Raw genomic sequence first — 27,529 nt, forward strand, 5'->3', positions numbered from 1 at the left:
TGGAGAAGTGGCATAAAAATTTCTAAATAAATAAATAATAGTTGCTTATAAGGTTGCTACTTTCAAAATAGTGTTTTTTTCCTCCCATACTTTCAATTTTGCAATTTTAAAAAATTCTTTCATTTTTTTCTTTTGGGAATTTCTTTGCAAGCCTAAAAGCTGGCCCAGGTTTTTATAGACATCTTCCCAGTCTGTACTTGCCCCCAGCATGTGGGTTTCTCAATTCACACACTGAGCTCCTGGTACAACAGTAGATGTAAATGACTCTGAGATCATTATTTTTTTCCAGAAAGATCTTTTAAAACTCTAGGTAGTGAAGCAGAGAAATAACGAGGTCCGCACAGACTTACTGGTTTGAAGCGAGGTTTACTTTATGGTACCATAAGCAGAACCCAGTCGGGCATGGGCCCCCAAAATGACTGAGTTAAAATCATTCTACATACAGCCAGTTTTATTCACACAGAAAACAAGCAGGCAGGCATATAAGCTTATCTGATTCAACATTCCCCACCCCCTTGCAACTCCTTCTAGTACTTTTCCATTCCTCCTGTCTCCTTCCTTTATCAGCTCCAGCAAGAAGCTTCTCAGTGAGGCCCCTTTGTCTTATCCTAATACACATCTGTGAACACACACCCACTGAAGGCTGTCTGTGCTTCTAACGGCAGTTTTACAACAGACCCCTTTAGTTTGAAGACAAAGCATATTTTTACTCAATATGACAAATATTATTATTGGGAGTATTCATTAATTATTCAGGGGCTCTCCATTTCCCCCCTTTCAGTCTCTGAAAGCTTATTTAAGTCTGAAGGAGACTGACCATCATCATCATTAAACAAATTAATTCTGTATGACCACTCAGAAAGGGCAGCTAGGTGACAATTTGGTTTTGACATTTCCAGGAAAAACTGCAATGACACTACAATGGGGTAAAGATGGGTCACGGGAGAAGGAGAGACAGTGATGGGATTATCCATTCACACTGGCACACCCCAGTATTTTTCCATCTAGAGAAGATGTATGTGTGGGGGGGAAGGTCACTCAGAGGCATGCCTTGGCTATGAAGCCCAGCCTTCCAATATGGTGTTTTCCTGGTCTCCATCATGGGGCCTTTCTGGGCACACAGGCTAACTTGAGAGGGCCCCCCATGTCTTTTAAGACTACCCTCTTTATTCAGCAGCACTCTGGTATTAATTCCTCCCCCCTTTGGCACCGCCCAATCCTTGAAGGGTGTGTGCCACATTTCATGACATGCTGCCGTTCAGACTTCAAACAACCAGGATTGAGACACAGTTGGAATAAAGGGGAAGGGCTTAGGAATGTCTACTACCGAAAATAGGCTATACATGAGTTAAAAATGAAAAAAACAATCCAATCAAGAAAAAGGGGACTATGTGTCTTGGCACTGAAGACTAACTTTCACTGAAATTTGGAACAATCTTGAGGAGGAGGTAGAGGAAAGAGGAGGCTAGAGATACATTTCATTTTTGAGATAATCGATCACTTGAACAGGAAAATCCATTCATTGTATATGCATTGAATAATTACGTATGTCCAATCTAAATTTGTGAACATAGACCTTGGAAGGATCCTAGGGAACTTATTTCTTTATCAATAAAACATTACTAGTTATGATGCAAGAATACAAGAACTCATCTCAATTTCTAAACACATAAGCAATAATAAGGGACATATACAAGTGCCATGCTATAAACTGGATCAACTCATGTGCCTTTATGGCAAACACCTTGTTGTAGCCTGGGTGATTAAGATACACACATTCAGACATACTTGGAAACATTGCCAGTTGCGGGCAGTCCACATTATTTACAGTAGAAAAACCATTTCCTGACTAATTCCTTCTTCCCCTCCTCCCTTAATCTAACAAAAGGTCTTCTTTCTTGAGTTCATGGAGGGTTTGCGTGCTCTATGCAGGACAATCTTTTCACAGGGAAATCTGGTTTTGTTGCAGCCAAAAGAAATTATTTTTCTGGAAACACAACTTGGAAGTGGCAGTGGGGCTGCTGTTGTGATCAGCTGGGGCAACTAGCCTTTTGCTAGGCAGAGGAATTTCCCTGGAAATGAGTTTTCTCCACAACTCAGTTTGGATGTGGTTCTGGGGGAGGCCTTCCTTTAAACATCAGTGAGGCATGGCCAGGCAAATTTCAGGACCTCTGGGTAGATATGGAAGAGCCTGGAAAACATACTTGGAGAAACAAACAAACAAAACAAATTGCCATAACTTGAGTCCAAACCTGTGGAGATAGGGTTGCACACATTATCTAAATTACCACACTTGTTTTGGACTGGAGACTTCCTCCTCCTTACATGGAGTTTCAGTTTGACAAGGTCTCTACCCTTCCAATGTTAAAGAGCAGATTTCATACACCATACATTATGCAGAACACAAATCCACAATATGAACCTATGCATCACTTCTCATGATTCAGGCTAGTGCACATCCATATAGAAAGCATGCACCTAGAGGTTCATGAGAGGCTTTTTACTTCGTTGCAACAGATATGAATCTTTAAAAAAGAAAACATGAAATTGTGCACAAAATTGGAGCTCCAAGAGGAGATTACCAGAGTTGGGGTTACCCCTGGATTATGAAAAGGGTCACAAAAAGGGAAGAAAAACTTTTGCTATAGCTTTGGAATATATGAAATTGTCAAAAACAAGAACAACTTCAAAAACAAACACACAAAACAAAACTGAGGCCTCAATAGAACAATGCCAGCTTTAACATACATGTATGTGAGGGATCAGACCCAAAATGATTAGAGAACTGGATCAGAGAATTTAAACCATTGGAAATCAGTGGGGTGATCAAGTCCCCCTGAACCCCATTTTCCTCTGTGCCAGCTCATCCAGAATTTGTTCTGTGGGTCTCACATAGGTGTGAGAGTGGGTTTCAACAAACTTTTAGTGATCTCCAGGTTCCACCTGGAGACTGGCACCCTTGCAAAACAAAGTAGTGTTTTGAGCAAGCCAAGAAGCTTTCAAACTGGCTTGCTTCTTTCAACATATGCACATCTTTCCTCCAGGCATCTTCCTGGCTGGGAATGATCTTCTCGAACTACTCATTTTGTTTGTGGAGACGTTCTTGCAGAATTTCAAAAGTTTGAATTTGTATCTTTAGATCCACAATCAGAAGAAGATGAGAATTCAGAAAAAAATATCTCAATTGTGCCTCCCCCCTTAGGTATCATGGGGCATATATATATAAGATCCTTCTCTCTCTAAGACTGGGAGAGAGAAAATTGGTTTAACAAAAGATAGAAAGAGAAGATAATAAACCTTGCTGGGCAGTTAATCCCAGTATTCTCTTATCTGATCTTGATAAATTTTCCAGGATACAGTTTTGGTTTTTTTTCAGGTTAAGCAACTTTTAAACACAAGATGAGGAAGGTGATGAGATATCTGCCTGGTGGGGGGGCTCAGATTTTACACTTCTTATTTCTACAATTAAGTCTACATTTGGCTAAGTGTCTTTTCTTTTCTAAAACAGCTAAAGAGGGTCTGCAAAAGTTTTCCTAGCCAAAATCCAGTGAAAGTTGCTAGGACAAAAGTTCTTTGCAAAAGAGAAAACTTTGACTCTTTGCAAAGATGCTGGCAATTTACTTCTCTTAAGAAGACTGGATTAGCTTTGTATCAGAGACAAGATTTTCTTTCTGATTATGAGAGGAGAAAATTCAAGCTCTGGGTGTTTCCTTATTTGCATGTGAAAAGGGTGATACCTGGAGTTTTCCATCTACTTAGTCACATAGTTAAGATTTCTAAATGACCAAATTTCTTCTTTTCTGGCTAGTTATGGATCTGATTTATAAAAGAAGACAGGTCTCTTTCTCTAAAGACACCTGGTTGCTTGTGCTTTAAGAGGAGAGACTTGAGGTGAAAATTTTCTTTCCTTCTTAATGTCTCAGGGCACTGCATTCTAAAAAAATATATTATTTCTTTTATCTTTTCTGGTTCTGTTAAAGATTTCAGATTAAGGAGAAGAGGATTAGCATTCCTTCCCTAATGCGGGAAGGGCAGGAGGACTGCAAATTTGCAATCTTTAACTTCTCTAGGACAGGCTCCAATTTGGGCTGATCTTAGGCACTCTCTGTACATGCTCAGAGGCCTTTCCTTGAGCCTGAAATTTATAGAACTGAAGCAGTAAATATTTAACAAAACTAGTTTAATCTCTCTTTCTCAGAGGTATTTGGTTCTGGCATTTTAAAAGTGAAAATAAAGTTACAACTCTCTGAATCTCTCTCTCAATCATGGCAATAAATTGTATTTGTTTAGTTTGCATCTTGGCTGCATTTTAAAAGGGGAACCTAAGTTCTTTTGGGCTAACTGTAATACAGTAGCCATGCACCAACTGAATTTTAGTGCTGAGATAGCTGAATAGCCTTAATTGGGTACACCACGAGGGTCTGGGAGGTGTAAAAATAACATAATGAGTGCATTTCTTTGCCTAGCCTAACCAAGACTAGAGGCTATTATGCTGAACAGCCTCCTGACGTGATTCCATTCAGGGAAACCCTTGGATTCCATCTGGACATTTGGACTCTGTATGATAATATCTAGCTCTCTGAATTTATACCCAGTTAGCTAGTTATATTCAACAACGTTGTTATTTTGTATGGCTCACTAAAACCAATGCTTTCATGCCTATCTTGTAAAATAAACTTTCTTTAAGTTTATTTTTTGTGGTTATTTCCTTTCAGGGCCACCACAATCCGAGCCAAACTTACCCAGTAGCCTTTGGAGGTGCCTACTACCAATTTGTGAAAACTGACTTGGGGAACCCCTTGCTGAAGTGGAGTGGCTTGGTTTTCTCTAGAATATTCCTAATAGGCAGAGGCTTGACTGGGGCCTCTGTGCTAAAGGATTTATCCAGTCTGGTGGCAACCTACCTTCCTGGTGTTTCTGGGGAAAATACCAGACTTTGGACCTGTGCTGGACTATCAGTTGGCAAGTCTGCTGACCCACCTTGGCCAGACAGATGGTGGACTTCGTCACACTAACAGAGACCTGATCTTTTGGGCAAGGTCACATTCTCTGCAGTTAGTTTTATTTCCTGAATGGGGTTGCCATATCCAGACAGGACAAATTGCTAGAGATCTAGAATGGAAGTCTAAAGAAAGATGAGATCCCAAAGGAACCAGGCTCTCAGCTCTCACTCACACCAAACTTCCATTACCCTGCAGAGAAAATGAGTGTGCAGCTTGGAACTTTCTGCTGTGATTCCAGGAGATCTCCAGGCCTCACCCTTGAGAACTGGCCTCGTTTAATTTTAGTCCGAATCATTGCTTTTCTGTTTCTTTATTTTGTGAAGGGGAGAGAGGTCTTTGTTACCTTACAAAGCCAGGTTTCTCTATTCTAAGAGACATTCAAATTCAAAAGTTAGATTTTTCTTGGGGGAAAAGGTTTAGGGAGAAAGGAGCCTTGCCTGCCCATGTGGAACTACCATTCTCTGACATTCCCCAGAATTCTGTTTTTTAAGTTCCCCATGGCACCAGACGTTTAGACAAGACACTTCTAGGGAAAACAGAAAACAAGAGCTGCCAGTAAGGGGTCTGGCAGCTGGGGAGCCCTAGGGGTTTTCACTCCCTCTCTCTCATGACCCAGTGAGGTCGCCGTACTGGAAACTGCACAAGAGAAAATCCCTCTCGCTTAGAGGCTTCATCTCTTCTCATTCACACGCACCACAGAAATCCTTCCAGATCCTAGCTTCTGTGCTTCAGCTCCAAAGCTGAGCCTAATAGACAGAGCTTAAGGGGTGATCAGACCCTTCTTCTCTCCTAAGGAGAGGTAATCAGAATTCCCTGACAGTTCATACTCACAGTCCTGAAGATCTTCCGATTCCCTTGACACGTCAGTTCAACCAGGCGCGGGATCTTGGTTTGGCAAACTGGCCACCTTTTCCCACCGGGGCAGAGAGAGCCGGACTCTATCAAAAATGTGACCATGGCGCCTAATCCAGTCTTCTCGTCACGAGGGTGGGAGGCGGATGGCTGTACAACCAGCCAAGGGAAAGGAAATATCCTAACCCCATTCATTTCCCAGCAGTCAATGCACCGAAATGAAGCAGAGAAATAATGAAGTCTGCACAGACTTACTGGCTTGAAGCGAGGTTTACTTTATGGTACCATAAACAGAACCCAGTTGGGCATGGGCCCCCAAAATGACTGAGTTAAAATCATTCTACATACAGCCAGTTTTATTCACACAGAAAACAAGCAGGCAGGCACATAAGCTTATCTGATTCAACATTCCCCACCCCCTTGCAACTCCTTCTAGTACTTTTCCATTTCTCCTGTCTCCTTCCTTTATCAGCTCTAGCAAGAAGCTTCTCAATGAGGCCCCTTTGTCTTATCCTAATACACATTTGTGAACACACAGTCATTGAAGGCTGTCTGTGCTTCTAACGGCAGTTTTACAACAGACCCCTTTAGTTTGAAGACAAAGCATATTTTTACACAGTATGACAAATATTATTATTATTGGGGTATTAATTATTCATGGGCTCTCCTTCAGTAGGCTACATGAGTCTTGGACTTTATCTAAAAGAAGCCTTCTTGGATCATTTAAATGTAAATTTAATGTCTCATCCTCTTTTTTTCCCTATAGTCATCAGCTGAATACTCCTAGGAAGTTAAAAAAAAATAGGGCATAAAGGTAGCATCCTTCAACATAGATTCCTGTCTCTGGGCATTTTAGTAATTCTGTTATTGCTATTGATAGGCCTATCCTGCATGCATTCATTTAATTCCCTTTTATAACTACCTAAGCTGGTGGTGTCATCACAGTTTGTGGCAACAAATTACTTCACCTAATTACACACTGTGTTTAGAAGTATTTTCTATTATCTGTCCTGAATCTATTGCTAATCAATTTCATTGACCAACTTCAACTACAAGCATGAGAAAATAATAAATAGTTCTTTCTCACCACTTTCACCATCACACATATATTGTATAAATTCTTCGTGGAATTAGGACACCAAAGCTTAGAACCTATCTTTTACTTCCACTTGCACTTTTCTTGGTGGGTTGTAGAGGTGGTTCTCCGTTGCAGGGACATTACTCAGTGTGTTTCTGGTATCAGAGCTTTTTGGTTTATTGAAAGACACTGGGCTTGTGTAAATAGAAGCTCCTAGCACCAGAAAACCCACCCCTACAAAAGAAAAGGGTTCTCCACCATTAAATTATTTTATAGAATCTATACCCAGTTTGAGTCTACAATGTGGGTTAACATAGGATAGCAATATATCAGACAAGTAATAACTATTATTTGGAGACGAGACATACTACAGAAATATAACATATCTTTTGCATTTGGAAGATCCCAGATTCAGTCCTGAAATCCTCATTTTAACAGCAGAATTTATTGCATTTATACAAACCTTCAGTGTTAATATTTAGTTCAGTTTTATTACAGTCCATGGCCAGGTCCAGCTGGTAAAACATTATTAAGTATACTAGTATACAAGTAAAGAGTTCCAGTAAACAGTGTTAGTAATGAATGATCTAGTTACAAGATGAGAAACACTTTATTTTGGAAAAAAGGAATTTTTAAAAAATCATTATATACAAGATGGAGGCCCATGAAGAATGATAGAAAGATGGAACAATTTGGAAGCTTCCCCTGATGCCTCAACACCTCCTCTCAAACATTCTGTGAACTTCCAGAAGCCTGAACATGTGGATTTTCATCTACCTCCCCTACCTTAACTGTTACTGAGGCCTCCTACACATTAAACATGTCATGTCTGGATCTTCAGAAAGGACTTTCTATGAGATATGCAATGCAAGGGCCTCATGGGGAATTGAATTTTGTGGTATGCAAGGCCATATTGAAATCAAGACTGCAGTGCATGATGAGAGGGAACTTCAGCCTTTCCACTCCCACATCATTTTTATGACCTGAAATAGCCTGGGAGGGGGAATTTGTCATAGAATCATAGATTCATAGAGTTGGAAGGGACCTCCAGGGTAAACTAGTCCAACCCCCTGCACAACACAGGAAACTCACAGATATCTCCCCCTAAATCCACAAGATCCTCATTGCTTTCAGATGGCAATCTAGCCTCTGTTTAAAAACCTCCAAAGAAGGAGATCCCACCACCTCTTGAAGAAGCCTGTTCGACTGAGGAACCGCTCTAACGGTCAGGAAGTTCTTCCTAATGTTGAGCCAGAAACTCTTTTGAATTAATTTCAACCCATTGGTTCTGGTCCTACTTTCCGGGGTCACAGAAAACAATTCCACACCATCCTCTATATGACAGCCCTTCAAGTACCTGAAGATGGTGATCATATCACTTCTCAGCCGCCTCCTCTCCAGACTAAACATGCCCAGCTCCTTCAACCTTTCTTCATAGGTCTTGGTCTCCAGACCCCTCACCATCTTCAGCACCCTCCTCTGGACCCATTCCAGCTTGTCTATATCCTTCTTAAAATGTGGTGCCCAAAACTGAACACAGTACTCCAGGTGAGGTCTTACCAGAGCAGAGTAAAGCGATATCATCACTTCACGTGATCTGGACACTATACTTCTGTTGATATAGCCCAAAATTGCATTTGCCTTTTTAGCCACCACACCACACTGTCGATTCATGTTCAGCATATGGTCTACTAAGACCTCTAGATGCTTTTTGCACATACTACTGCTTAGACAAGTCTCCCCCATCCTATAACCATGCATTGGATTTTTCCTACCTAAATGCATAACTTTACATTTATCCCTACTAAAGTTCATTTTATTGGGTTTAGACCAGTTTTCCAGCCTGTCAAGATCATCCTGTATCCTATTTCTGTCTTCTACTGTATTTGCAACCCCTCCCAATTTAGTATCATCTGCAAATTTAATAAGCATTCCTGTGGCGCAAAGTGGTAAAGCTGCAGTACTGCAGTCCTAAGTTCTGCTCATAACCTGAGTTCGATCCCAATGGAAGCTGGGTCCAGGTAGCCGGTATGAGGTTGACTCAGCCTTCCATCTTTCTGAGGTCAGTAAAATGAGTACCCAGTTTGCTGGGGGGGAAGTGTAGATGACTGGGAAGGCAATGGCAAACCACCCCATAAAAAGTCTGCCATGAAAACGTGAAAGCAACATCACCCCAGAGTCGGAAACAACTGGTGCTTGCACAGGGGACTACCTTTACCTTTTTACTATTCCTTCATCCAAATAATTTATAATTGTTGAACAAAACAGGTCCCAGGACAGATCCTTGAGGCACTCCACTTGTTATTCCTCTCCAAGAGGATGAGGAACCATTCACAAGCACTCTTTGGGTGTGATCTGTCAACCAGTTACAGATCCACCTAACGGTAACAGGATCCACACCATATTTTACCAACTTGTCAACAAGGATAGTATGTGGAACTTTATCAGAAGCCTTACTGAAATGAAGATAAACAATGTCTACAGCATGCTCCTGATCCAGCAAGGTAGTCAGTTTCGCAAAAAAAGAGATCAGGTTAGTCTGACATGACTTGTTCTTGAGAAACCCATGCTGGCTCTAAGTAATCACAGCCATCCTTTCTAAATGTTCTAGGACTGGCTGTTTGATTATTTGTTCTAAAACTTTTCCAGGTATCAATGCCAAGCTGATGCGTCAGTAGTTACTCGAATCCTCCTTTTCTCCTTCTTAAAGATGGGGACAACGTTCACCTGCCTCCAATCTTCTGGCATCTCTCCTGCTCTCCATGAATTCTCAAAAAATAATAGCCAGAGGCTCAGAAATTACATCCACAAGCTCTTTTAGTACTCTTGGTTGCAGCTCATCTGGCCCTGAGGACTTAGTTTCATTTAAAGAAACTAGGTGTTTATGTACTATCTCTGTGCTGATCCTAGGTTGCAACTCCTGTTCTATATTCTGTTTTTTGCCATGTTGAACACTGTTTCCCTCAGAAGAGAAGACTGAGGAAGAGTAGGAATTGAGCAGCTCTGCCCTCTCTTCATTACCTGTTACAATTTCACTTTCCTACCCTCACAGTGGGGCTACCATTTTCTTTTTCTTACTCTGAACATAAGAAAATAATCCTTTTTTTTTAGCATCTTTGGCCAGCCTAAGCTCATACTGAGCTTTAACTTTCCTAACTTTTTCTCTACGAGGACTGGTGATTTGTTTATGTTCATCCTTGGTTATAAGGCCCTCCTTCCATTTCCTGAATTAGTCTTTTTTATTTCTCAAGTCTTTAGAGAGCCACCTCAGCTTCTTTAGGCTTCTTCCATTTTTTCGTCTCATAGGAATCATCTGTGATTGTGCTTTCAGTATTTTGCTTTTAAGAACCCCCTTCTTCCTAGGTATTTCTGAGCATGGGATTTTACCAGCATAATTCTAAGTTTGTAGAAGTTTGCCTTTTTGAAGTCCAACCTATATGTCTTACTACATACAGGTTTTCCCTTCCCTAAGACTGTAAATTCCAAAATCAGATGGTCACTACTGCCCAGGGTGGCCACTATTTCCACTTCAATCAATTCTTCCTTGTTGGTGAGAATCAAGTCCAAGATAGCAGATCCCCTTGTTTCCTTATTCACTTTCTGGAAAAGGAAGTTGTCAGCAAGACAAGTCAGGAATTTATTTGACCTTTCGTTTTTAGCAGAGTTGGGCTTCTAACAGATATCCAGGTAACTGAAATCTCCCATGATCACTGTGCCTCTTCTCAGAGGTCGTTTTCGCACTCACCTCCAGCCGGCGCGACCCCCCTCTTCACCGCGCAGGATCTGCGCGGATTTCGCACTAAATGCCGCGGAGCAGCCTTTTGCGCCGGAAACTCCCGTCGCAAAAGCCGCTCAAACGTAAATCGCCAAAAAGCAGTTTGGCGTTTGTGCGGCTTCTGCGACGGGAGTTTCCGGCGCAAAAGGCTGCTCCGCGGCATTTAGTGCGAAATCCGCGCAGATCCTGCGCGGTGAAGAGGGGGGTCGCGCCAGCTGGAGGTGAGTGTGAAAACGACCTTAGAGAACGTTGCAATCTGTTGTAGGAGTAACTCATCCAAGTCCTCTGCCTGCCTTGGTGGTCTGTACCAGACCCACACCATAATATCGCTGTTATTTCTTACTCCTTTTATTTTTACCCAGAGACTTTCAACTGAGCTGCCATGCTCAGATTCACATATTTCCTCACAAGTATATACCTCCTTCACAAATAATGCTACACCTCTGCCCATTCTCATTTGTTAGTCCCTTTTAAATAAGTTGTACTCCTGAATCCTAATATTCCAGTTGTGAGTGTCATTCCACCAAGTTTCAGTAAGGCCTATTATGTCATAGTCTCCTTCCTGTATTAGGACTTCCAGTTCCTCCTGGAATACATGTTTTCTGAAGGTTCAGTTTTCGTACATACCTGCAAGTTAACATTACCTAGTGTATGCACCACTCTCTGCAAAGCTTTAGTATTCTTATTCTCAGTTTCTGGCATCATACTAGGCTTTGAATTATTGTCTCACTCCCCTATACAATTTAGTTTAAAGCCCTCCTTATTAGGTTAACAGGGCTGTTACCAAACAGCCTTTTCCCTACCTTTGTAAGGTGCAAACCATCTCCTGATAGAAGACCACCATCTCGAAAGCGTAAGCCATGATTCAGAAATCCGAATCTTTCCTAAGGCCACCATCAAGCCAGTTGTTTATTTGAAGTATTCTTCTTTCTCATCTTAAACCACAGCCTTCAATAGGAAGAGCTGATGAGAACACAACCTGTGCTCCCAGCTCTTTCACCTTCTGACCCAAAGCCACATAATCTTTTCTAATATGTTTAGGGCTGTGATGGGCAGTATCATTTGTTCTCATGTGGATCAGCAAGAAAGGATAATAATCGGTGGGCTTGATAAGTCTTCCAATCCTTTCTGTCACATCCTGGATGCGTGCACCTGGCAGATAGCAGACCTCTCGGGATGACAAGATAAGTAAAGGAGGCTCTACCCCTCTGAGCAAGGAGTTTCCAGTTATCACCACCCTCCTCTTCCTATGTCCTGTTGAGGAAACTTATGTGTACCCCATTGGTACATAGCACTCCCCCAGTGGGTCATTTAATGGTCTCTGGAGCCATCTCAAGTCAGAAAAATGGCTTGCACCAGGAACACTGGGGTACATATCTCATAGAAAATCTTCACAGCAGTCTGGACCTTACATGATGATGGTGTAGCCTGTAGTCAGACCCTTAGTTACTCTATGTATTCCATGCTGCTCTAACATATTCAAGCCACTCATCAGGCTGGGTTTTTGGAGTTTTTAAATATTTTTTCAGTATGATTGGGAAGTCCAAAAAAGTATGTTGAGACCCCTACCAGGTGGCCCGGTTTTGCTACTTACATGGGACTAGTCACTTTATGATAAAATATAATGATATTTAAACCTTTCTCCATCCATTATAATGTTAATTTTTACAGAATTCCATCATGACAAAAGTTGAAATCATATTTGGTTTCTGTTTGGAAATTCTGCAGCTTCATATGCATATCAAAGTTGGCTATTAAAATTTGTTGTGGTTTCACTTGCTGAGCTATCCTTTTAAAATTGTGTTTCAATCTACAATATTATTTATCAGGATTCTTTTGTACACCCTGTGAATGATATGAGGATGGGAGAACTTCGCCCCTCGATGACTGAAGCACCATTGTATCAGCCTAAGCTTGTTCTCCTGGGAAAAGAGAAAAAAGGTACTGGATCAATTGACAGACATCTGAAAGGGAATTATGGTGAAAATTATAGAAGCTATAATACTGTGTTTGAGAGTGCCTTGGCATATAGACACACAAAAAATAATACATCTTTCACAGAGAGAGGTAATTTATTGTGCTGTTTTGAATTTAAGATTACTTGGTCCTGAAAACTCCCCTTGTTATGCCTTCATTATTCAAGTAGTTTGGGCATGATTGAGGGTAGTGCAGGGAAGGTAAGTAGCTGTCCCCACCAATGTTCCCTCTAAGTTTCAGAGTCTTGTGAGCAAAAATTCTACTTTGTGAGCAACTGGCATTAAAGTTGTGAGCTGCTGGCATTAAAGTTGTGAGCTACTGCATAAATTAGTGTGCTCTGGGGTCATCCTTCCTGAGCTCAGACAAAAATGTGTGAGACGGAGGCTAAAAATCTGTGAGCTAGCTCACACTAACTCAACTTACAGGGAACACTGGTGTCCACCCACTAGCCCAAAATGAAACTAATAGTTTAGAACTAAAAATTTAAGTGTTTCATCATAGTGCAGATTGCTTTTAAATAATAATAAACAATATAATTGTGTACTTTCAGTGATGATTCCTCATTATGGTCAGAAAATATAACTTGTGTTAGGATGTCCTTGAACTGAGATTACTGCTGTTGGAAAAAGCAGCCAAAAAGTGTTATTACACCTCCTGGGCTTTTTTGCAAAATTTTAATAAAAGTCCATAACTGGCCATAGCAGGACAGTATAGAAATTGCACCATTATTATAACTTGCCCAAAATGATGAGGAGTTGCTCTCCTTAAGCTATAAGAGTCTGAGGAAGGACTTGAGTTTTACACCATCCTCTTATCTTTTGGACGTTACTCAAGCAAGGCACAGATGGGCTTTTTCAAGAACCCGCTTTAATGCCTCTCCTACCGTTTAAATGGTAGATTTCCAACAGCACTGTTGCCCTTGTTTGAGTATGCAATTGAGACTATCACACACATACTTTTACATTGTAACCACTATCAGGATGAGAGATGTCAAATACTTATCCCATTACTTTCTAAATTCAAACCGTCGCAAGACTATATTGACCTCAAACCTGAAATATTGCAGACATTTTTGTTAAGGGATAGTCAGAAATGGGTAATACTTGCAGTAGCAAAATTTTGTGTATTAGCTCTTAGGAAAAGGAATTGTGTTATTAAGGAAATGTAATTGATTTAGAACCTATTTTATGCACTGCTTTCTACTTGCTTCAAACTAGCTGGTTCTTGGACCGTAATAAAGCATTGATTGATTGATATGTTAATGTTGGTTGTATTTTTTCCCATGAAGTTATGTTTTCATACTGTTTGCTCTGTTTTCCAGAGTCAACAGATGAGTCTGAAGCAGATAAAGTTCACTGTATGAACAATAGCATTTCTTCAGGCACATATTCAGATTATTCACCTTCACAAGCTTCTTCAGGGTCCTCTAATGCTCGTGTTAAAATGGGTTCCCTTCAGACTACGGCTAAAGATGCAGTGAACAGTTCGCTGTGGGGTAACAGGTGTGTTTATTTGGCTTTGCCTCTACATTGATGTGTAACTTAGCATTGCCTATCCAAATAAAGTAAGAGCAGGTTTAGGCTGTGTCAGTGGTATAGCATGGGTTGCCAGTGCCCGGGACAAGGCAACTATTGTGCTCCCTAACCTGTGGCCTGTTAGCACTCCCTGAGTCCCTTCTACCAATTCAGTACTGAACCCCTTACCCCCCATGTACATGTGTTGTAGTTTAAGAAAATACTGATGTAATTAAAATAAAATTAATTTAATGCTAGTATACTCAAATTTACTTAAAATCACCTGGTTTTAATTTGTGCAATTTTTTTCAATAACTGTATTGAAATCTACATTAAAATCTCTCTCAATTGATAGTATTGCTCATTTATTCAGTCTTTCTTGGCTCATTGTAGATCTCTGGTACATTTTGACTAATTTAAGTTTTGAGAAATTTCTTTCTCAACTGGCAGTTGAAACAGTGATAGTTAAAAAGATTCTTAATGTCACAACAAAGTCAAATTCTCTTGCAGCTTCCACTTGTACACCCACTGAAGCAAATCTAAAGCTGTCCAGTTAGCAATTGGCACATCAGGACTGACTTTCTTATACAAGACAATGTGGTGCCAAAGGGCGATTTATTTTGGTGATCATAGCTACAGCATTCAACTCTATGTACTTAACACATGTGTGCTGAATTTATTCATTGATAAAATCATCTTTTTCAGTATCCAACAATGTCTGATTTGCAGAAAAGCAAATAGCTGATTAAGCATATTCATCTGTATTGTGTGTTTTATAATTTCTGCCTTTAGCCGATCAATTGCTTCCAGTTGTTCTCTGCACGTTTCTTGTACTAAGGTCAAGCCAGTATCACAACTCTGCTCACCAGGCATCTTCTTACATCTTCCATTTCTTCTCTCTGTAGAAATGTTGCATGTTTTGCACATCTGCAGAGCTTTCTCAGTTGTCTTTGACACTAGTCTTGTTTTTCCTAGCAAGATAGAGCCATTGCTTTCAACTTTTGCACATATTGATCAAACACAAGTCCTTCTTGCTGCAAATATATCTGAGCATCATTCACTTCTGTTAGTACTGTGCTCCAAAAATGCAAGAATGAGATAAAAGGATAGGTCATGATGCAGACTTACAGACTTCCTGCATAATCATTGGTTTCAAAGGTTCCTTCTGGGCCATATCTCAACATTTCCAAAGCTTCTATTATTTTCTCAGTGTGGTCCGCAAGTATGCATACAACTTCATGCTTTGAACTCCATCTTCTGTCACATGATCGCTTTAAGTGAATTGGTACATGTTCCTTAAGAACATCCCACCTATGGGTGGAGCTTGAGAAAAATGTGCACACCTTTTCCACAGTGCCACAGACTGTGTCCCAACACCAACTGCATGCACACCAACAAGACTGAACAAGTGATTGTTACATGGCACAAACACTGCTTTGGCATTCATATCCAAAATGCATTCCTGTACACCACTAATATGTCTAGCCATAGTTGCAGCATTGTCATATCCTTGGTCATAGCAGTGCTCCAGCTTAAGACCATTTGCTTGCAACTTGTCACTGATCTGTTTTGTAATGACATCAGCTGATTTCCCATGTAACTGAACATAATCAGTGAAGGACTCTACCACGCTGACTTCTGTATCTTCAGTATGCAGATATCAAATCACTTGGGACATTTTTGTCAGTGTGAGAAATATCCAGAGTGCTATCAAACATAACAGTGAAAAACTTGGCCTTTGTGATTTTTTGAAAGATGGCTGTTCTTCTAATGTGATCACCAAGCAGGCTGATGAACTCATTCTGACTCTGTGGAGAGAGATAGGACACAACGTGGCAATCTGTCCGCTGAACTTTGTGAAGATGTTGATTGGCAACTGGGTCATATTTGGCAAATAACTAGAAAGTTTCTAGGAAATTTCCACAGTTACCATCTGTACTTAGATCTTCTGAGTGACCATGTAAGGGTAAGGTTTGCCTGGCTAGATACAGCACACAATCAAGTATTCTGACTAAGATTGTATTCCACTTCTCAAATGACCTCTGTTGTGCAAGCTGGGCAAGCAGCGTCAATAGTGTCTTGTTTCTGTAGCTGCATTTCAAATTCTTTCCACATTGTAAATGCACTGAGGTGATATGAACAGTGTTCCCTCTAAGCTGTGGAGTCTTGTGAGCAAAAATTCTGCTTTGTGAGCTACTGGCATTAAAGTTGTAAGCTACTGCATAAATTAGTTTGCTCTGGGGCCATTTTTCCTGAGCAAAGACAAAAATGTGTGAGCTAGAAGTTCAAAAACTGTGAGCTAGCTCACACTAACTCAGCTTAGAGGGAACACTGGATGTGAACTGTGTTCTAGTATTCTAGGGTTTAGCTTTTTCCATGCATTAAATTCACTTGTCTTTCCAAAAGAACTTTTGCCTTTGGCCTTCTGAAAAAGTATGCAAGGAAAGCAATATGCAAGCACGGTTTACAGGACAAAACACAAACCATAGTCTCATCATTGTTCAAATTAATGTAGAATCAATCCTCGAAAAATGACCTGCCATCACTGTCTTTTGGAAACAATGCATCCTTATTCTGCAGTTCCACTGTCCGTCTCTTGACAAATTCAGTGTTTAAAGTTTAATCCCGTTTCAGACCAATAGCCAATATCAGTGAAAACTTTTAAGTCAGTACCCTCTAGCAGAATATTTGCCTGAGCAGAAACATCCTCAGGCCAATCTGTCTCTGCTTCTAAAGCAATAACAGGACTGTCCACAGACAATGGATCAGGCTCCTGAGACTCATGTGGTGCTGCTGGTGAACCTGGTGTACTTTCAGCAGTGTTCACAAGAAGCCCGTCAAGGCTTCCAGCTAGCTTAGCTTGTTGCTCCTGCTCTAGCTTCCTCCTCTTCCTGCCTTGTGCACCTGATTCTTTTTTGTTTGGCATTGTTCTGCCTAAGCCTAGGCCTGGAGGGCTTGAAGGAGGCTGCAGTAACTATAAGGCCTACATCTCCCTAGGATCCCTCTAATTGGCTAGCCAGCAGTTTAAAAGGGAAAAACTGACCAAATGGAGGGCAGAGGGGAGTGGGACTTGGGAGAAAAGCATGTAAGGTTTCACCCAGAAGGGAAGATGTTCTTTTCTTGGGGAGCAAAGCCAAGAAGAGCTGCTGTGGACAGAAAAGTTCCCTCACTCAGAAGAGGTGAGTTAGTGAAGGAAAGCACTCAGAAAAACAGGGACTTACGGCTAGTCACGTTTGTTTTGTTTATTTTCCCTTTACTTCCTTTACTGTTCTTATTGTTACTTGCACCAATTTGCAACTAGTTGCTATTTCACTTTTAAAATTAAACTATTTATTATTTGTAGAGGTGAATAATATGTCATTCTGAGTAGAAAATCTTCTATATACATATGCATTTTATGGATTACTTCATGTGTAAGATGAGGTGGGTAGGGTTGGAGAAGCGATAATATCAAGGCACCTTTTGCAACGGTGTGAAATTATAAATTTTAATTATGATTCTTATGCAAGTTATGGAACATTACAGTACAGTACAGTACAGAATTTTGCACCCAGGGCGACTGCCCCTGTGCCCCGCCCCCCGCAATACCAGTGGGTTGTGTGTGTTCTAGTGGAATAATTATGATTTATAGTTTTAAAAGGTCATAAAAGATTGGTTCAGTGTAATTTTAGATTTGACAAGAAAGCAAGTATTGAATGTATTTCAGTTTGTCCCACAAAATGTCCCCCCATGCAACTTCACGTACCTTCAGAATTTCTGAAAATTTTCTGTCTCTAAATCTAACTGGCTTTCTCCCAATCGAAGATGGTAGTGCTTACTGAGCACTTGGCCAGACTAAACTCCACTGAAGAAGAATATTGAAAAAGAAGGAGCTGTAAGGCTGGCCTTACTATAAAACGTGAATTTGTGTTGTTTTGAGCTGCATATTTTAGAGGGGAGTTTGCTTTCTTTTCTCTGATCTTCAATTTTACTTATGAATTTAATGGATTTATTAGACACTTTTCAGAATTCTCAAAAAGATATACAAGATGGAAACACTTGCCATTTCAAAAATTATTTGTAGTTGAGTTAATGAGAGGCCTGTTGCTGTCCCTGGCCATTTTCTTTGTTTCCAGCTTAAGCAATCAATAACTATTCAATATTAAATTGGTTATACTGTGCATGCACTTATAAGATATTTGTTAGCATTTTATTTTGCTGTGATCACTCCCTTTTTGACAGAGGTTGATTTTTTAAATCTTTGTTTCTTGCAGGCTTGTCCAGTCTTTTCCCCAACCCCTTGAAACAAAGCCATTGCTCAGTCAGCGTGAGTCTGCTCCAGCTGGAAACTTGCAGCAGCATAACGAGAGGCGTCAGATGAGTGACACATATGTTGATAGCTGGAATGATGGTTCTCATTATGATAATACAGGATTTGTAGCAGAGGAGAGCACAGTGGAGAACCCCAATTCCAACCCCCTTTTAAGCTCTAAATCAAGAAGCACATCCTCTCATGGGCGCCGACCTTTAATTAGGCAGGACAGAATAGTTGGCATTCCCCTAGAACTTGAACAGCCTACTCTCAGAAATACACCTGAATCAGAAGTGCCTCCATCAAACCCTTGGCAGAACTGGACAAGGACCCCTAGTCCATTTGAAGATAGGACAGCCTTTCCCTCAAAACTGGAGAGTACTCCTACCAACAGCCCTTTACCAGAGAGGAAAGATCATATTAAAGACTCTCCTGAAATAACTGGCACTTTTCCTCCAGGAACAGCATGGGAGTATCATGATTCAAATGCTAATAGAAGTTTTAGTAATATGTTTTCTCACATTCACTGTCGCCCTGAACCTTCTAAAAATGTCATTTCCATCAGCAAGAGTACAGAGAGGCTTTCTCCAATGATGAGAGATTTAAAGACTAATAGATTTAAGAAGTCGCAAAGTATAGATGAGATAGATATTGGCGCTTATAAAGTTTATAATATACCATTGGAGAACTATGCAGCTACTACGGACAATGCAGGAACACATGAGATGCCAGACAAAATGATGCGGCCAGAACATGGAATGTCTAGCATGTCTCGTAGCCAGTCTGTACCAATGCTTGATGATGAACTTCTGACCTATGGAAGCGTTAAGGTTCAGCAACAACAAAAACCTTCTGTAACTAAGAAAGTGTACCAGTTTGACCAAAGTTTTAACCCTCAAGGATCAGTAGAAGTGAAAGCAGAGAAGAGGATACCACCACCTTTTCAGCACACTCCAGAATACATTCCCCAGCAGAGTAAAAATGTTCCTAAGGATTTGGTTAGCCCAAGAGCCTACCGAGGATACCCACCTATGGAGCATATGTTTTCATTCTCTCAGCCTTCTGTTAATGAAGAGACTGTCAACACTCAGTTCTCAAGTCAGGGATCGAGAGCTGGATTTTTGAGAAGAGCGGATTCATTGGCCAGTTCTACAGAAATGTCAATGTATAGAAGAGTCAGTGAACCACATGAACTGCCTCAGAGTGATAGGTATAACAGACACCAATACAGAGGAGCTGTGGAACGCCAAAGCAGCATTTCTGTTTCTGAGTCCCAGTTCCTCAAAAGGAATGGCAGGTATGAAGATGAACACCCTTCATATCAAGAATTGAAAACTCAGTCTGGAAATTTTCCAGTTAAAAACCTTACACAAAGGAGACCATTGTCTGCAAGAAGCTACAGTACAGAGAGTTATGGTACCTCCCAAACCAGGCCAGTTTCAGCTAGGCCTACAATGGCAGCTCTATTGGAAAAGATACCATCAGACTATAACTTGGGTAACTATGGTGACAAGCCATCAGATAACACTGATTTAAAGACAAGGCCTACCCCTGTGAAGGGAAGTGAGAGCTGTGGTAAAATGCCTGCTGACTGGAGACAACAGCTACTTAGACATATAGAAGCTAGAAGGTTAGACAGGGTATGTTTGGCATTTCTCTGCAATTAATGCCTTTTAGCTTTTATATTTTCATATATCAACAGTTTTTGCTTGCAGTGGCTAATATTGTTATCTAATAATAATTCCTGTACTTTATGTTATGGGTAAATCATCTGTGAAGTCTGTTAACGTTATTGTATGATCAGCGTTAAGGTTCTTTGAATAAGATCCGATATAGATACAAAGCAAAAGCAGTTCAAGAATTCTGTCAGAACAATTGGGGTTTGGGTTTTTTTTCTGGGGGGGGGTTCCTGGTGTTTATTTCTAAAGTGTACAGGAATAATGCTCAAAATAAATTCAGCAACAGAATACAGAGTGTTTGACACAGTGCTAGTGAAACATGACATTAAGTCACACAGCTGACTTATGTTGACCCCATAGGGTTTTCAAGGGAAGGTGCGAACTGATATGTTTTGCTTCTGTGTAGAAACCCTGGACTTTCTTGGAGGTCTCCCATCTAAGTACTAACAAGGGCCAACCCAGCTTAGCAGTCAAAGTTTGATGAGATCAGGCTAACCTGGCCATCCAAGAGCATTTGACATTGGCAGGATTAAAGTTAATGAGAACAGTTCAAAATTCCAGAGAGCATTAGGGACCATACGGAACACTCACCTCTTCCTTTTCAGCAACGGGGATATCTTGTAGGAAAGTATATCTACATATGATCTGTTGGGACCTGGCAAGTTTAATTCTCCATTTCCTTCTCCTTTGTAGAATATGTAGCCATTTTTTAGCTGATCAAGGAAAAATTTCCATGTTCTGGTACCTCAGTCTTAACCCTATTTACATAGAAACAAATCAGTTTATTTAAATTCATGTATTTCCAAATGTGGGTAGGATCTTCTTGTATAATACCTGAAGGATCAGTAATAGCCAAATTAAAGTGAGCTGTTAAATTATTCGGAAACGTTATAATTGTTTCTTGCCTTGTGAGTAAGACATCTTGTAACAAAACTGTAATGTCCAGAAAACCTTCTAGGGAAAGTGTGTGTCCTGATTTTATATTAACCTTTTGTTTGGCATGTACTCGCTTGGGCCCTTCGAATGCCATGTTTCTTGTTCAGCTTCCATTAGCCCTTTATGGCCCTGCGCTTTTCTTCATCATTTATTTTATCACTTGGTCCATTCTATCCTTTAGCAAACTGTCATTATTGAACAGGAACAAGCTGATTTTTGAGGGTCATATTCATACATGAATATAATGTAATTAGACTGGTAATGTAATTAGACTGGTAAAAAAGTTATGAAGCATAGGGGAATTCAGCAAAGGCAATTGCCTCTTCTTTACCACTTGTCTCTTCTGTTGCCACAGAAGTGCAGCAGAGCATGCTTGTTGGTTGTGTAAGAGGGAAGAAGAGTGATTTCCCCAGATTTCTCCCTCTGCAATGGAACCCACCTCCCATGCCTTGTGGCATTTTGTCCATGAAGCAGATTTGACCCCCCCGCTATTGCTTGAGGAATGCCTAGAAAGCTATTGAGCAAAAAGATTGAGAAAGATCTGCCATATCACAAGCTGCTTTTGCAAGCTTGTAGAGTTTCAAAAGCAGTTTACCACATGGTATTTGTGTGAGGGAATGTTTTTTTACTAATACAAACTCCACACTTGCAAGAGTCGCTGTGTGATGCTTTGCGTTTCAGCCACGGTGCCACGTCTGTGCATAGTTCTGTACTGTGCAACATAATAGAAAAATACAGGTCCTTGTCTATGGAAGTTACAGCCTAAATGTAAACTGCTAGCCAACCGAACATAAAATTCATCAAAATACAATAGCTTATATGTATAATATAGTGTTAGTAGAAAAGATACAGGTATTGCTGACCAATGGGTAAATAGAATATTGGCACAATTATTCACTCATCTGAATGTCAACTACATTGGTGGTGAATGTGCAAAACTACAGCATATAAATTACCCAATAAAGTTACAAAGCACTACTATTTTTATAAAGTTCATGAACAATTTTGAGGAATGAAGAATTCTCCTTATGTACCACTACATGAATTTACCTCTTGACAGAGGATAACACTATCCAAACAAATTTGCCCTCTAAAAACCTACAGATATAAGTGTATAAATATGGCCCAGTGATCAGGCCAATAAAATGTCATTTGACTGAGTTCACATTCCAAAATTAGGTTTTTATTCTAGATGTTTAAATATAGGTATACAAACACTATGATTTGGGAAAGAGAACAACTATATATAGTGTTCAGTGTGTGAATAATCCAATCTTGGATCAAATCTTGAATCAGATAGAATGTTTATATTTTCTAACAATCTCAAATACAATCCTTCTCATGCGAGTAAGTTTGCACATTCAGCAGCAAAAGTATTCAGAAGTCATCAGTCTACAGCAGGGGCATCGAACTAATTTGTTATGAGGGCCAGATCTGACATAAATGAGATCTTGCTGGGCCGGGCCATACATGTCATAAAATGTAATGCCAAGTAGAGGAGATATAAGCTTTATAAAGCACACAAAACCAAAGATTTTTAAAAACTTAAAATAAAACATTCTTAAAACATTAGCACTATTGGTCTTAAAGGTGCTTTGTTTGTATTCAGGGGTTGTTTTGTAGAAAAATAGGTGGTGGAGTTCATCCAGGGATTGTTATGCAGCTGCACCTATTATTCAGTGGACAAGGTGGGAAGGAGGAGGTGGAACTCTCAGAAAGGTTCAGGAGCTGCGCTCCTGGGAGCTCCTGCTGAATCTGAGGCTTGTTTGTATCTGTCCCGTGCGATCCAGGGAACTGGACAAAGGAAGCTCATGCTCTTTCCTTCCTTCCCCAGGGGACCAGGAGCAGGGAGCCTCAGACAATAGAAGGAAGAAGGCTTGGCTCAGTAGCTCTGCTGTGCAGTTGAGAGAGCCTGGCGAAGCAAGCTCTCCCTCCTCCCCTTCCTCCCCAAGGGAGGAGCCTCAGCCAATGGAGAAAATAGAGGCTTTGCTCTGTAGCTCCTGTGAGATTGAGCAATTCTGGGAAAACAAACTGTGATGCAGAAGGAAGCAAGAGAGAGGGAGAAGGAAGCAGACGACAGCCAGTTGCTCGGGGGCATAATAGGAACCCTCGGGGGGCCTGATTCAGCCACCGGGCTGTATGTTTGACACCTATAGTGTGTGAATCAGCTCTAATATGGTGCACTGCTTTGAGAATAACAAAGCTGCAAAAGTGAGCCTAAATCTAAAACACAAAATGGAAGATTTGACACACAGAACAAAATCCTGTTACTTGTGGATTGTCACCTGAATAGTTAATGCTAAAACTGTGGTTTAAAAATATGAATCCTTATTACCTGAAAATGATTTTGTGAACACTTCTCAGGGCCAGTGATAGAATTTTGGGGGTCTGGTAAATTAATTGTATTTATATGAGCGTGCATGCTGACTGGAGATGTAATAGTGCTAGAACTCCAAGAAAACACATTAATATTTTATCTGAGGAGTCATATAATGATACCAATCTGTGCTTTAAAGTTCATCTGGCATTTTGGGATTATTCATGGCATCTAGATATGAGTGGGGAAATCTGGTAGTTAAGACTCCAGGATAGCTCTTCTGAGCTCTGGACCCTTCTCATGTCACAAGGTAGGGGCAGAGGATCCCCCAATTTTGGACCTCCCCCCAAATGCCCACCACCTGGCCAGTGGGGGAAGTCCCACCTCCAGCAATTCTCCATGGGCACCATGCATTCTTGCCCCACAAGTAATGAATTTGCAGCTTGCAGGGCAGGCATTCTGCAGCACTTGCTCTTTCCAAGCAGGGGCCATTGGTTCCTGCCCGCAAGGTGCAAATCCATGGCATGGAGGGCAGGCATATATGGCTCCTGCTCTTTTCAAGCAGGGGCCATGCGAGACTGCCCTGCAAGTGGCAGATTCATGGCTTGCAGAGCAGGCATGTGGGGTGCCTGATTCCCCCCCCAAAAAAAAATTTAAAGGGAAGATCCTTTTAAATGGTTGGGGGGAAGTGGTGTGTGCACACCCGGTGCTGTGTCTCCAATGCAATGATTTTACTCTGTGTTATGTTATTGTATTAGGGATGGCCCCACTCCCTCCCAGAATGCCCTCCAAATCCCCCCACCTGGGAGAAGATGGGACCTGGCAGCCTTAATTGTTTTACATTTTTTGTTTGGCTGAGGTCATCTAAGGCTGCCTTATGTCACTTGCAGTTTACTTGTGACTCCTCTGTGTGTCAGCAATTCTAACTCCATTTTTAAAAAGAGAAGATGTTCTGGCAGGTCATAAATAGTATCTCATAGTTGCCATTATTACCCTCACAAACATACACATTTTTTCTCTTTAACTAACACTTCGCTGTTTTTGCTATTCTGTAAATGTATTTGGTCAGCACTTGGCTGCTTTTACAGGAGCATATTTTGGTTTATGGGTGATGATATTGATACCTTCATCCACACAGGGGCCAACTTTTAGATATAGTAATTATATATTTATTATGTACAGTTCTTTTGCTATGGTAGTTATACATTATTATTAATAATAGCAACTGCTAATCATAACTCTAACGTAGAAATACATCCACATAAACCTGTATGTTGTTTAATTTGAACCAGTTATCCTCTCAGGGCTTTATAATGTGTATCTTAGAAAAAGAAATATGGTGTAAACTTCTGTAAAAAGCACAGAATAGATACTATTTTTTAAATTGGTTATTTCTCTCTCATTTTGCTGGTACAATAACCATAATCTTTATTCTCTATGGTAAATACTTACCAATTTTGTTGACTATTAACAAATTATTTGCAGTAAATATGTACTGTAACTGAAACACCGTATACTGTTGTATTTCTTCAGACAAGAAATCAGTTAATATATGTAGAAAAAAGTTAATATATGTAGAAAAAAATTACGAAGTACTAAGAATCCTATTTATAAATGTATGTATTAACAAGATGACACAAATGCTTAAAAATTAACAAAATTGTTAGGCTTGAGCTTTTATAAATCAGACATCTCTTCCTCAGATCCATGGAGTACATAAGTATTTTCCAGGCTTCCTTACTGTGTGTTGGTGGGGGGAGGCTGGAGTGGAAACAGAGGCCTGTTGTATATCATTCAGCTCTGAGTCTCTGTGAAAGGAACTGAAATGAATGTGGCTTCTGTTCATAAAGAATGATGAAAGAGGACAGAGATTCCACCTAGGGATGGGCATGAACTGGGAAAATGCAGTTTGGTATGTGGCATGCCCAGTTCATGAGCAATGAACCATCACAGACTTTTAGCTGCCAAATGAACTGGTTTGTTGACATAGTAAGATCCAGTCAAAACAATAACAAATCCATTCAAAGTGGTGTAGAACATCGACAAAAAATTGATAAAACACTCCACAAGAGGGTGGATCTTCTGATAATTTCAGATGGTTACCTGTGTTAGCCTCTCTTAGTACATCCCCAGAATAGCATTACACTTCAGGAATAAGAACCTCCTTGTGGTCTCCGGTCCAAGAGAGATATGGCTGTCCTAGGGTCAGAGCTTTTTCTGCCCTGGCCTCCACATGGCGGAACTCTCTGCCAGAGAATATCCATGCCCTGCGGGATTTATTACCTTTCAGCATGGCATGCAAGTTGGAGATGTTCCACCAGGACAGTATAAAATCTGGCATTCTCACATCCCCCCACTCTTCTACCTCTCCCCCCAGCTGGCCTGTGGAAGGTAAAAAAATCTCCCCCACCATCTTGGAAAATGTACAGTTTTATTTGCTGGTATGTGTTAGGTATTTTAACACTGGTTTTAATGTGAGTCATTTATTGTACTTGTTCTGTTGTAAGCCTCTCTAAGCCCTGCTTGTAGGGAAGGGCAGCCTAATAAATCGAATTTAATAAATAAAGAAGTCTATAGTAACAAGCTAGAATAGAAGCCCAGTGGTACCTTATTAACCCATTTTGGAACAAAAATAGTCTTTATGATGCCACTGGGCTTCTTTCTTATTTTGGAAACTCTGACTTCTGTTGTCATTAATTATGCTAAACAACCATATCCACTCTAGTCTCTTTCAGGAAGATTCACATCTGAATGATTTACAACAGGTTTCTTCACAGTGGCCAAGCATGGCCAACTCCTTTGCATACTAGGCTACACCCTCCTGATTTAGCCAATTCTCCAAGAGCTTACAGGGCTCTTCTTACAGGGCCTACTGTAAGCTCTTGGAGGATTGGCTACATTAGGGGAATGTAGCCTACTATGCAAAGGAGTTCCTGCTACAAAAAAAGCCCCGGGTATAAATATATGTGAAACTGAGTTAATCAGGAAAGTAGATAGGGAAACAACTTAGGAACACAGGGGAAGATAGTGAGTGAGGAACTACTACAGGAAGTGACTTAGAAGGACCAGCAGGAAGGAGAAGTGAAATTAGCAGGGTAAACCAAGAAGGCAAAAGCAGTTTTAATAAAGATGTTATTACTGTTATTACTGTCAGACTCCCAACTACATAATTACCTTTCATGAGACAGCAGGAACATGAAAGGTGACTGTCAGTGACAGCATGTGACTTCTGGGAGAAACCCAACTGCCATTTTTTTAAAATTTTATTGAACAGCAGGAGGAAACAAATATGGAGGGCAGGAGATCCTCCACAGGTAGGGTTGCCAAGTCCAATTCAAGAAATATCTGGGGACTTCGGGGGTGGAGTCAGGAGACTTTGGGGGTAGAGCCAGGAAACATTGGAGCAGAGCCAGGAACAAGGGTGTGACAAGCATAATTGAACTCCAAGGGAGTTCTGGCCATCACATTTAAAGGGACAGCACACCTTTTTAAATGTCTTCCTTCCATAGGAAATAATGAAGGATAGGGACACCTTTTGGGGGGGCTCATAGAATTGGACCCCCTGGTACAATCAATTTGAAACTTGGGGAGTACTTTGGGGAGAGGCACTAGATACTATACTAAAAATTTGGTGCCTCTACCTCAAAAAACAGCCCCCCAGAGCCCCCGAAACCTCCAGATCAATTCCCCATTATACCCTATGAGAATCAATCTCCATATAGGGAATAATGAAGTGCTCAGCAGACGTTTCCCCCCGCCCCCCCCCCCCCCGGTTTCTGGCGACTCTGAAGCAAGGGATTGGCCTCTCTACTCATGAGTTGCAGCCAACTTCTTCCAAGTAACACAGACACACCATCCCAAGAGGAAGCCTTTCCAATCGGAGACTGGAGCCTCTGGAGGGGTAAAGGCACATGGTCCTCTGGGGGCGGGGCTTCCTCCCGCTGGCCAGCTGACTGGGGGTGGGAAGGAGCCTGGGAAAGTGGAAGAACCCCCACTGGGACCTGGGGATTGGCAAGCCTATCCACAGGGCAGTTGGTAAGTCTAGGTCTCTGTCTCTTCTCCACGTATTGGAAACTTGGATTACAAATGCAGCTGGAAAATGATCGT

General features: G+C 40.9%; 1 protein-coding gene across 8 annotated transcripts in view; it reads left to right on the forward strand.

Annotated features, from left to right (window-relative positions):
- LRRC7 (leucine rich repeat containing 7) overlaps positions 1–27,529 on the forward strand; it is a 265,921-nt gene that overhangs the window by 189,402 nt on the left and 48,990 nt on the right. For all 8 annotated transcript variants that reach the window (XM_060232004.1, XM_060232000.1, XM_060231999.1 and 5 more), the window contains 3 exons: positions 12,538–12,649; positions 14,007–14,187; positions 18,453–20,130. In XM_060232004.1, coding sequence (XP_060087987.1) covers positions 12,538–12,649; positions 14,007–14,187; positions 18,453–20,130 — 1,971 coding nt within the window. The remainder of the gene's footprint in view (positions 1–12,537; positions 12,650–14,006; positions 14,188–18,452; positions 20,131–27,529) is intronic.

The sequence above is a fragment of the Heteronotia binoei genome, chromosome 2, assembly GCF_032191835.1.
Source record: "Heteronotia binoei isolate CCM8104 ecotype False Entrance Well chromosome 2, APGP_CSIRO_Hbin_v1, whole genome shotgun sequence".
Classification (NCBI taxonomy): domain Eukaryota; kingdom Metazoa; phylum Chordata; class Lepidosauria; order Squamata; family Gekkonidae; genus Heteronotia; species Heteronotia binoei.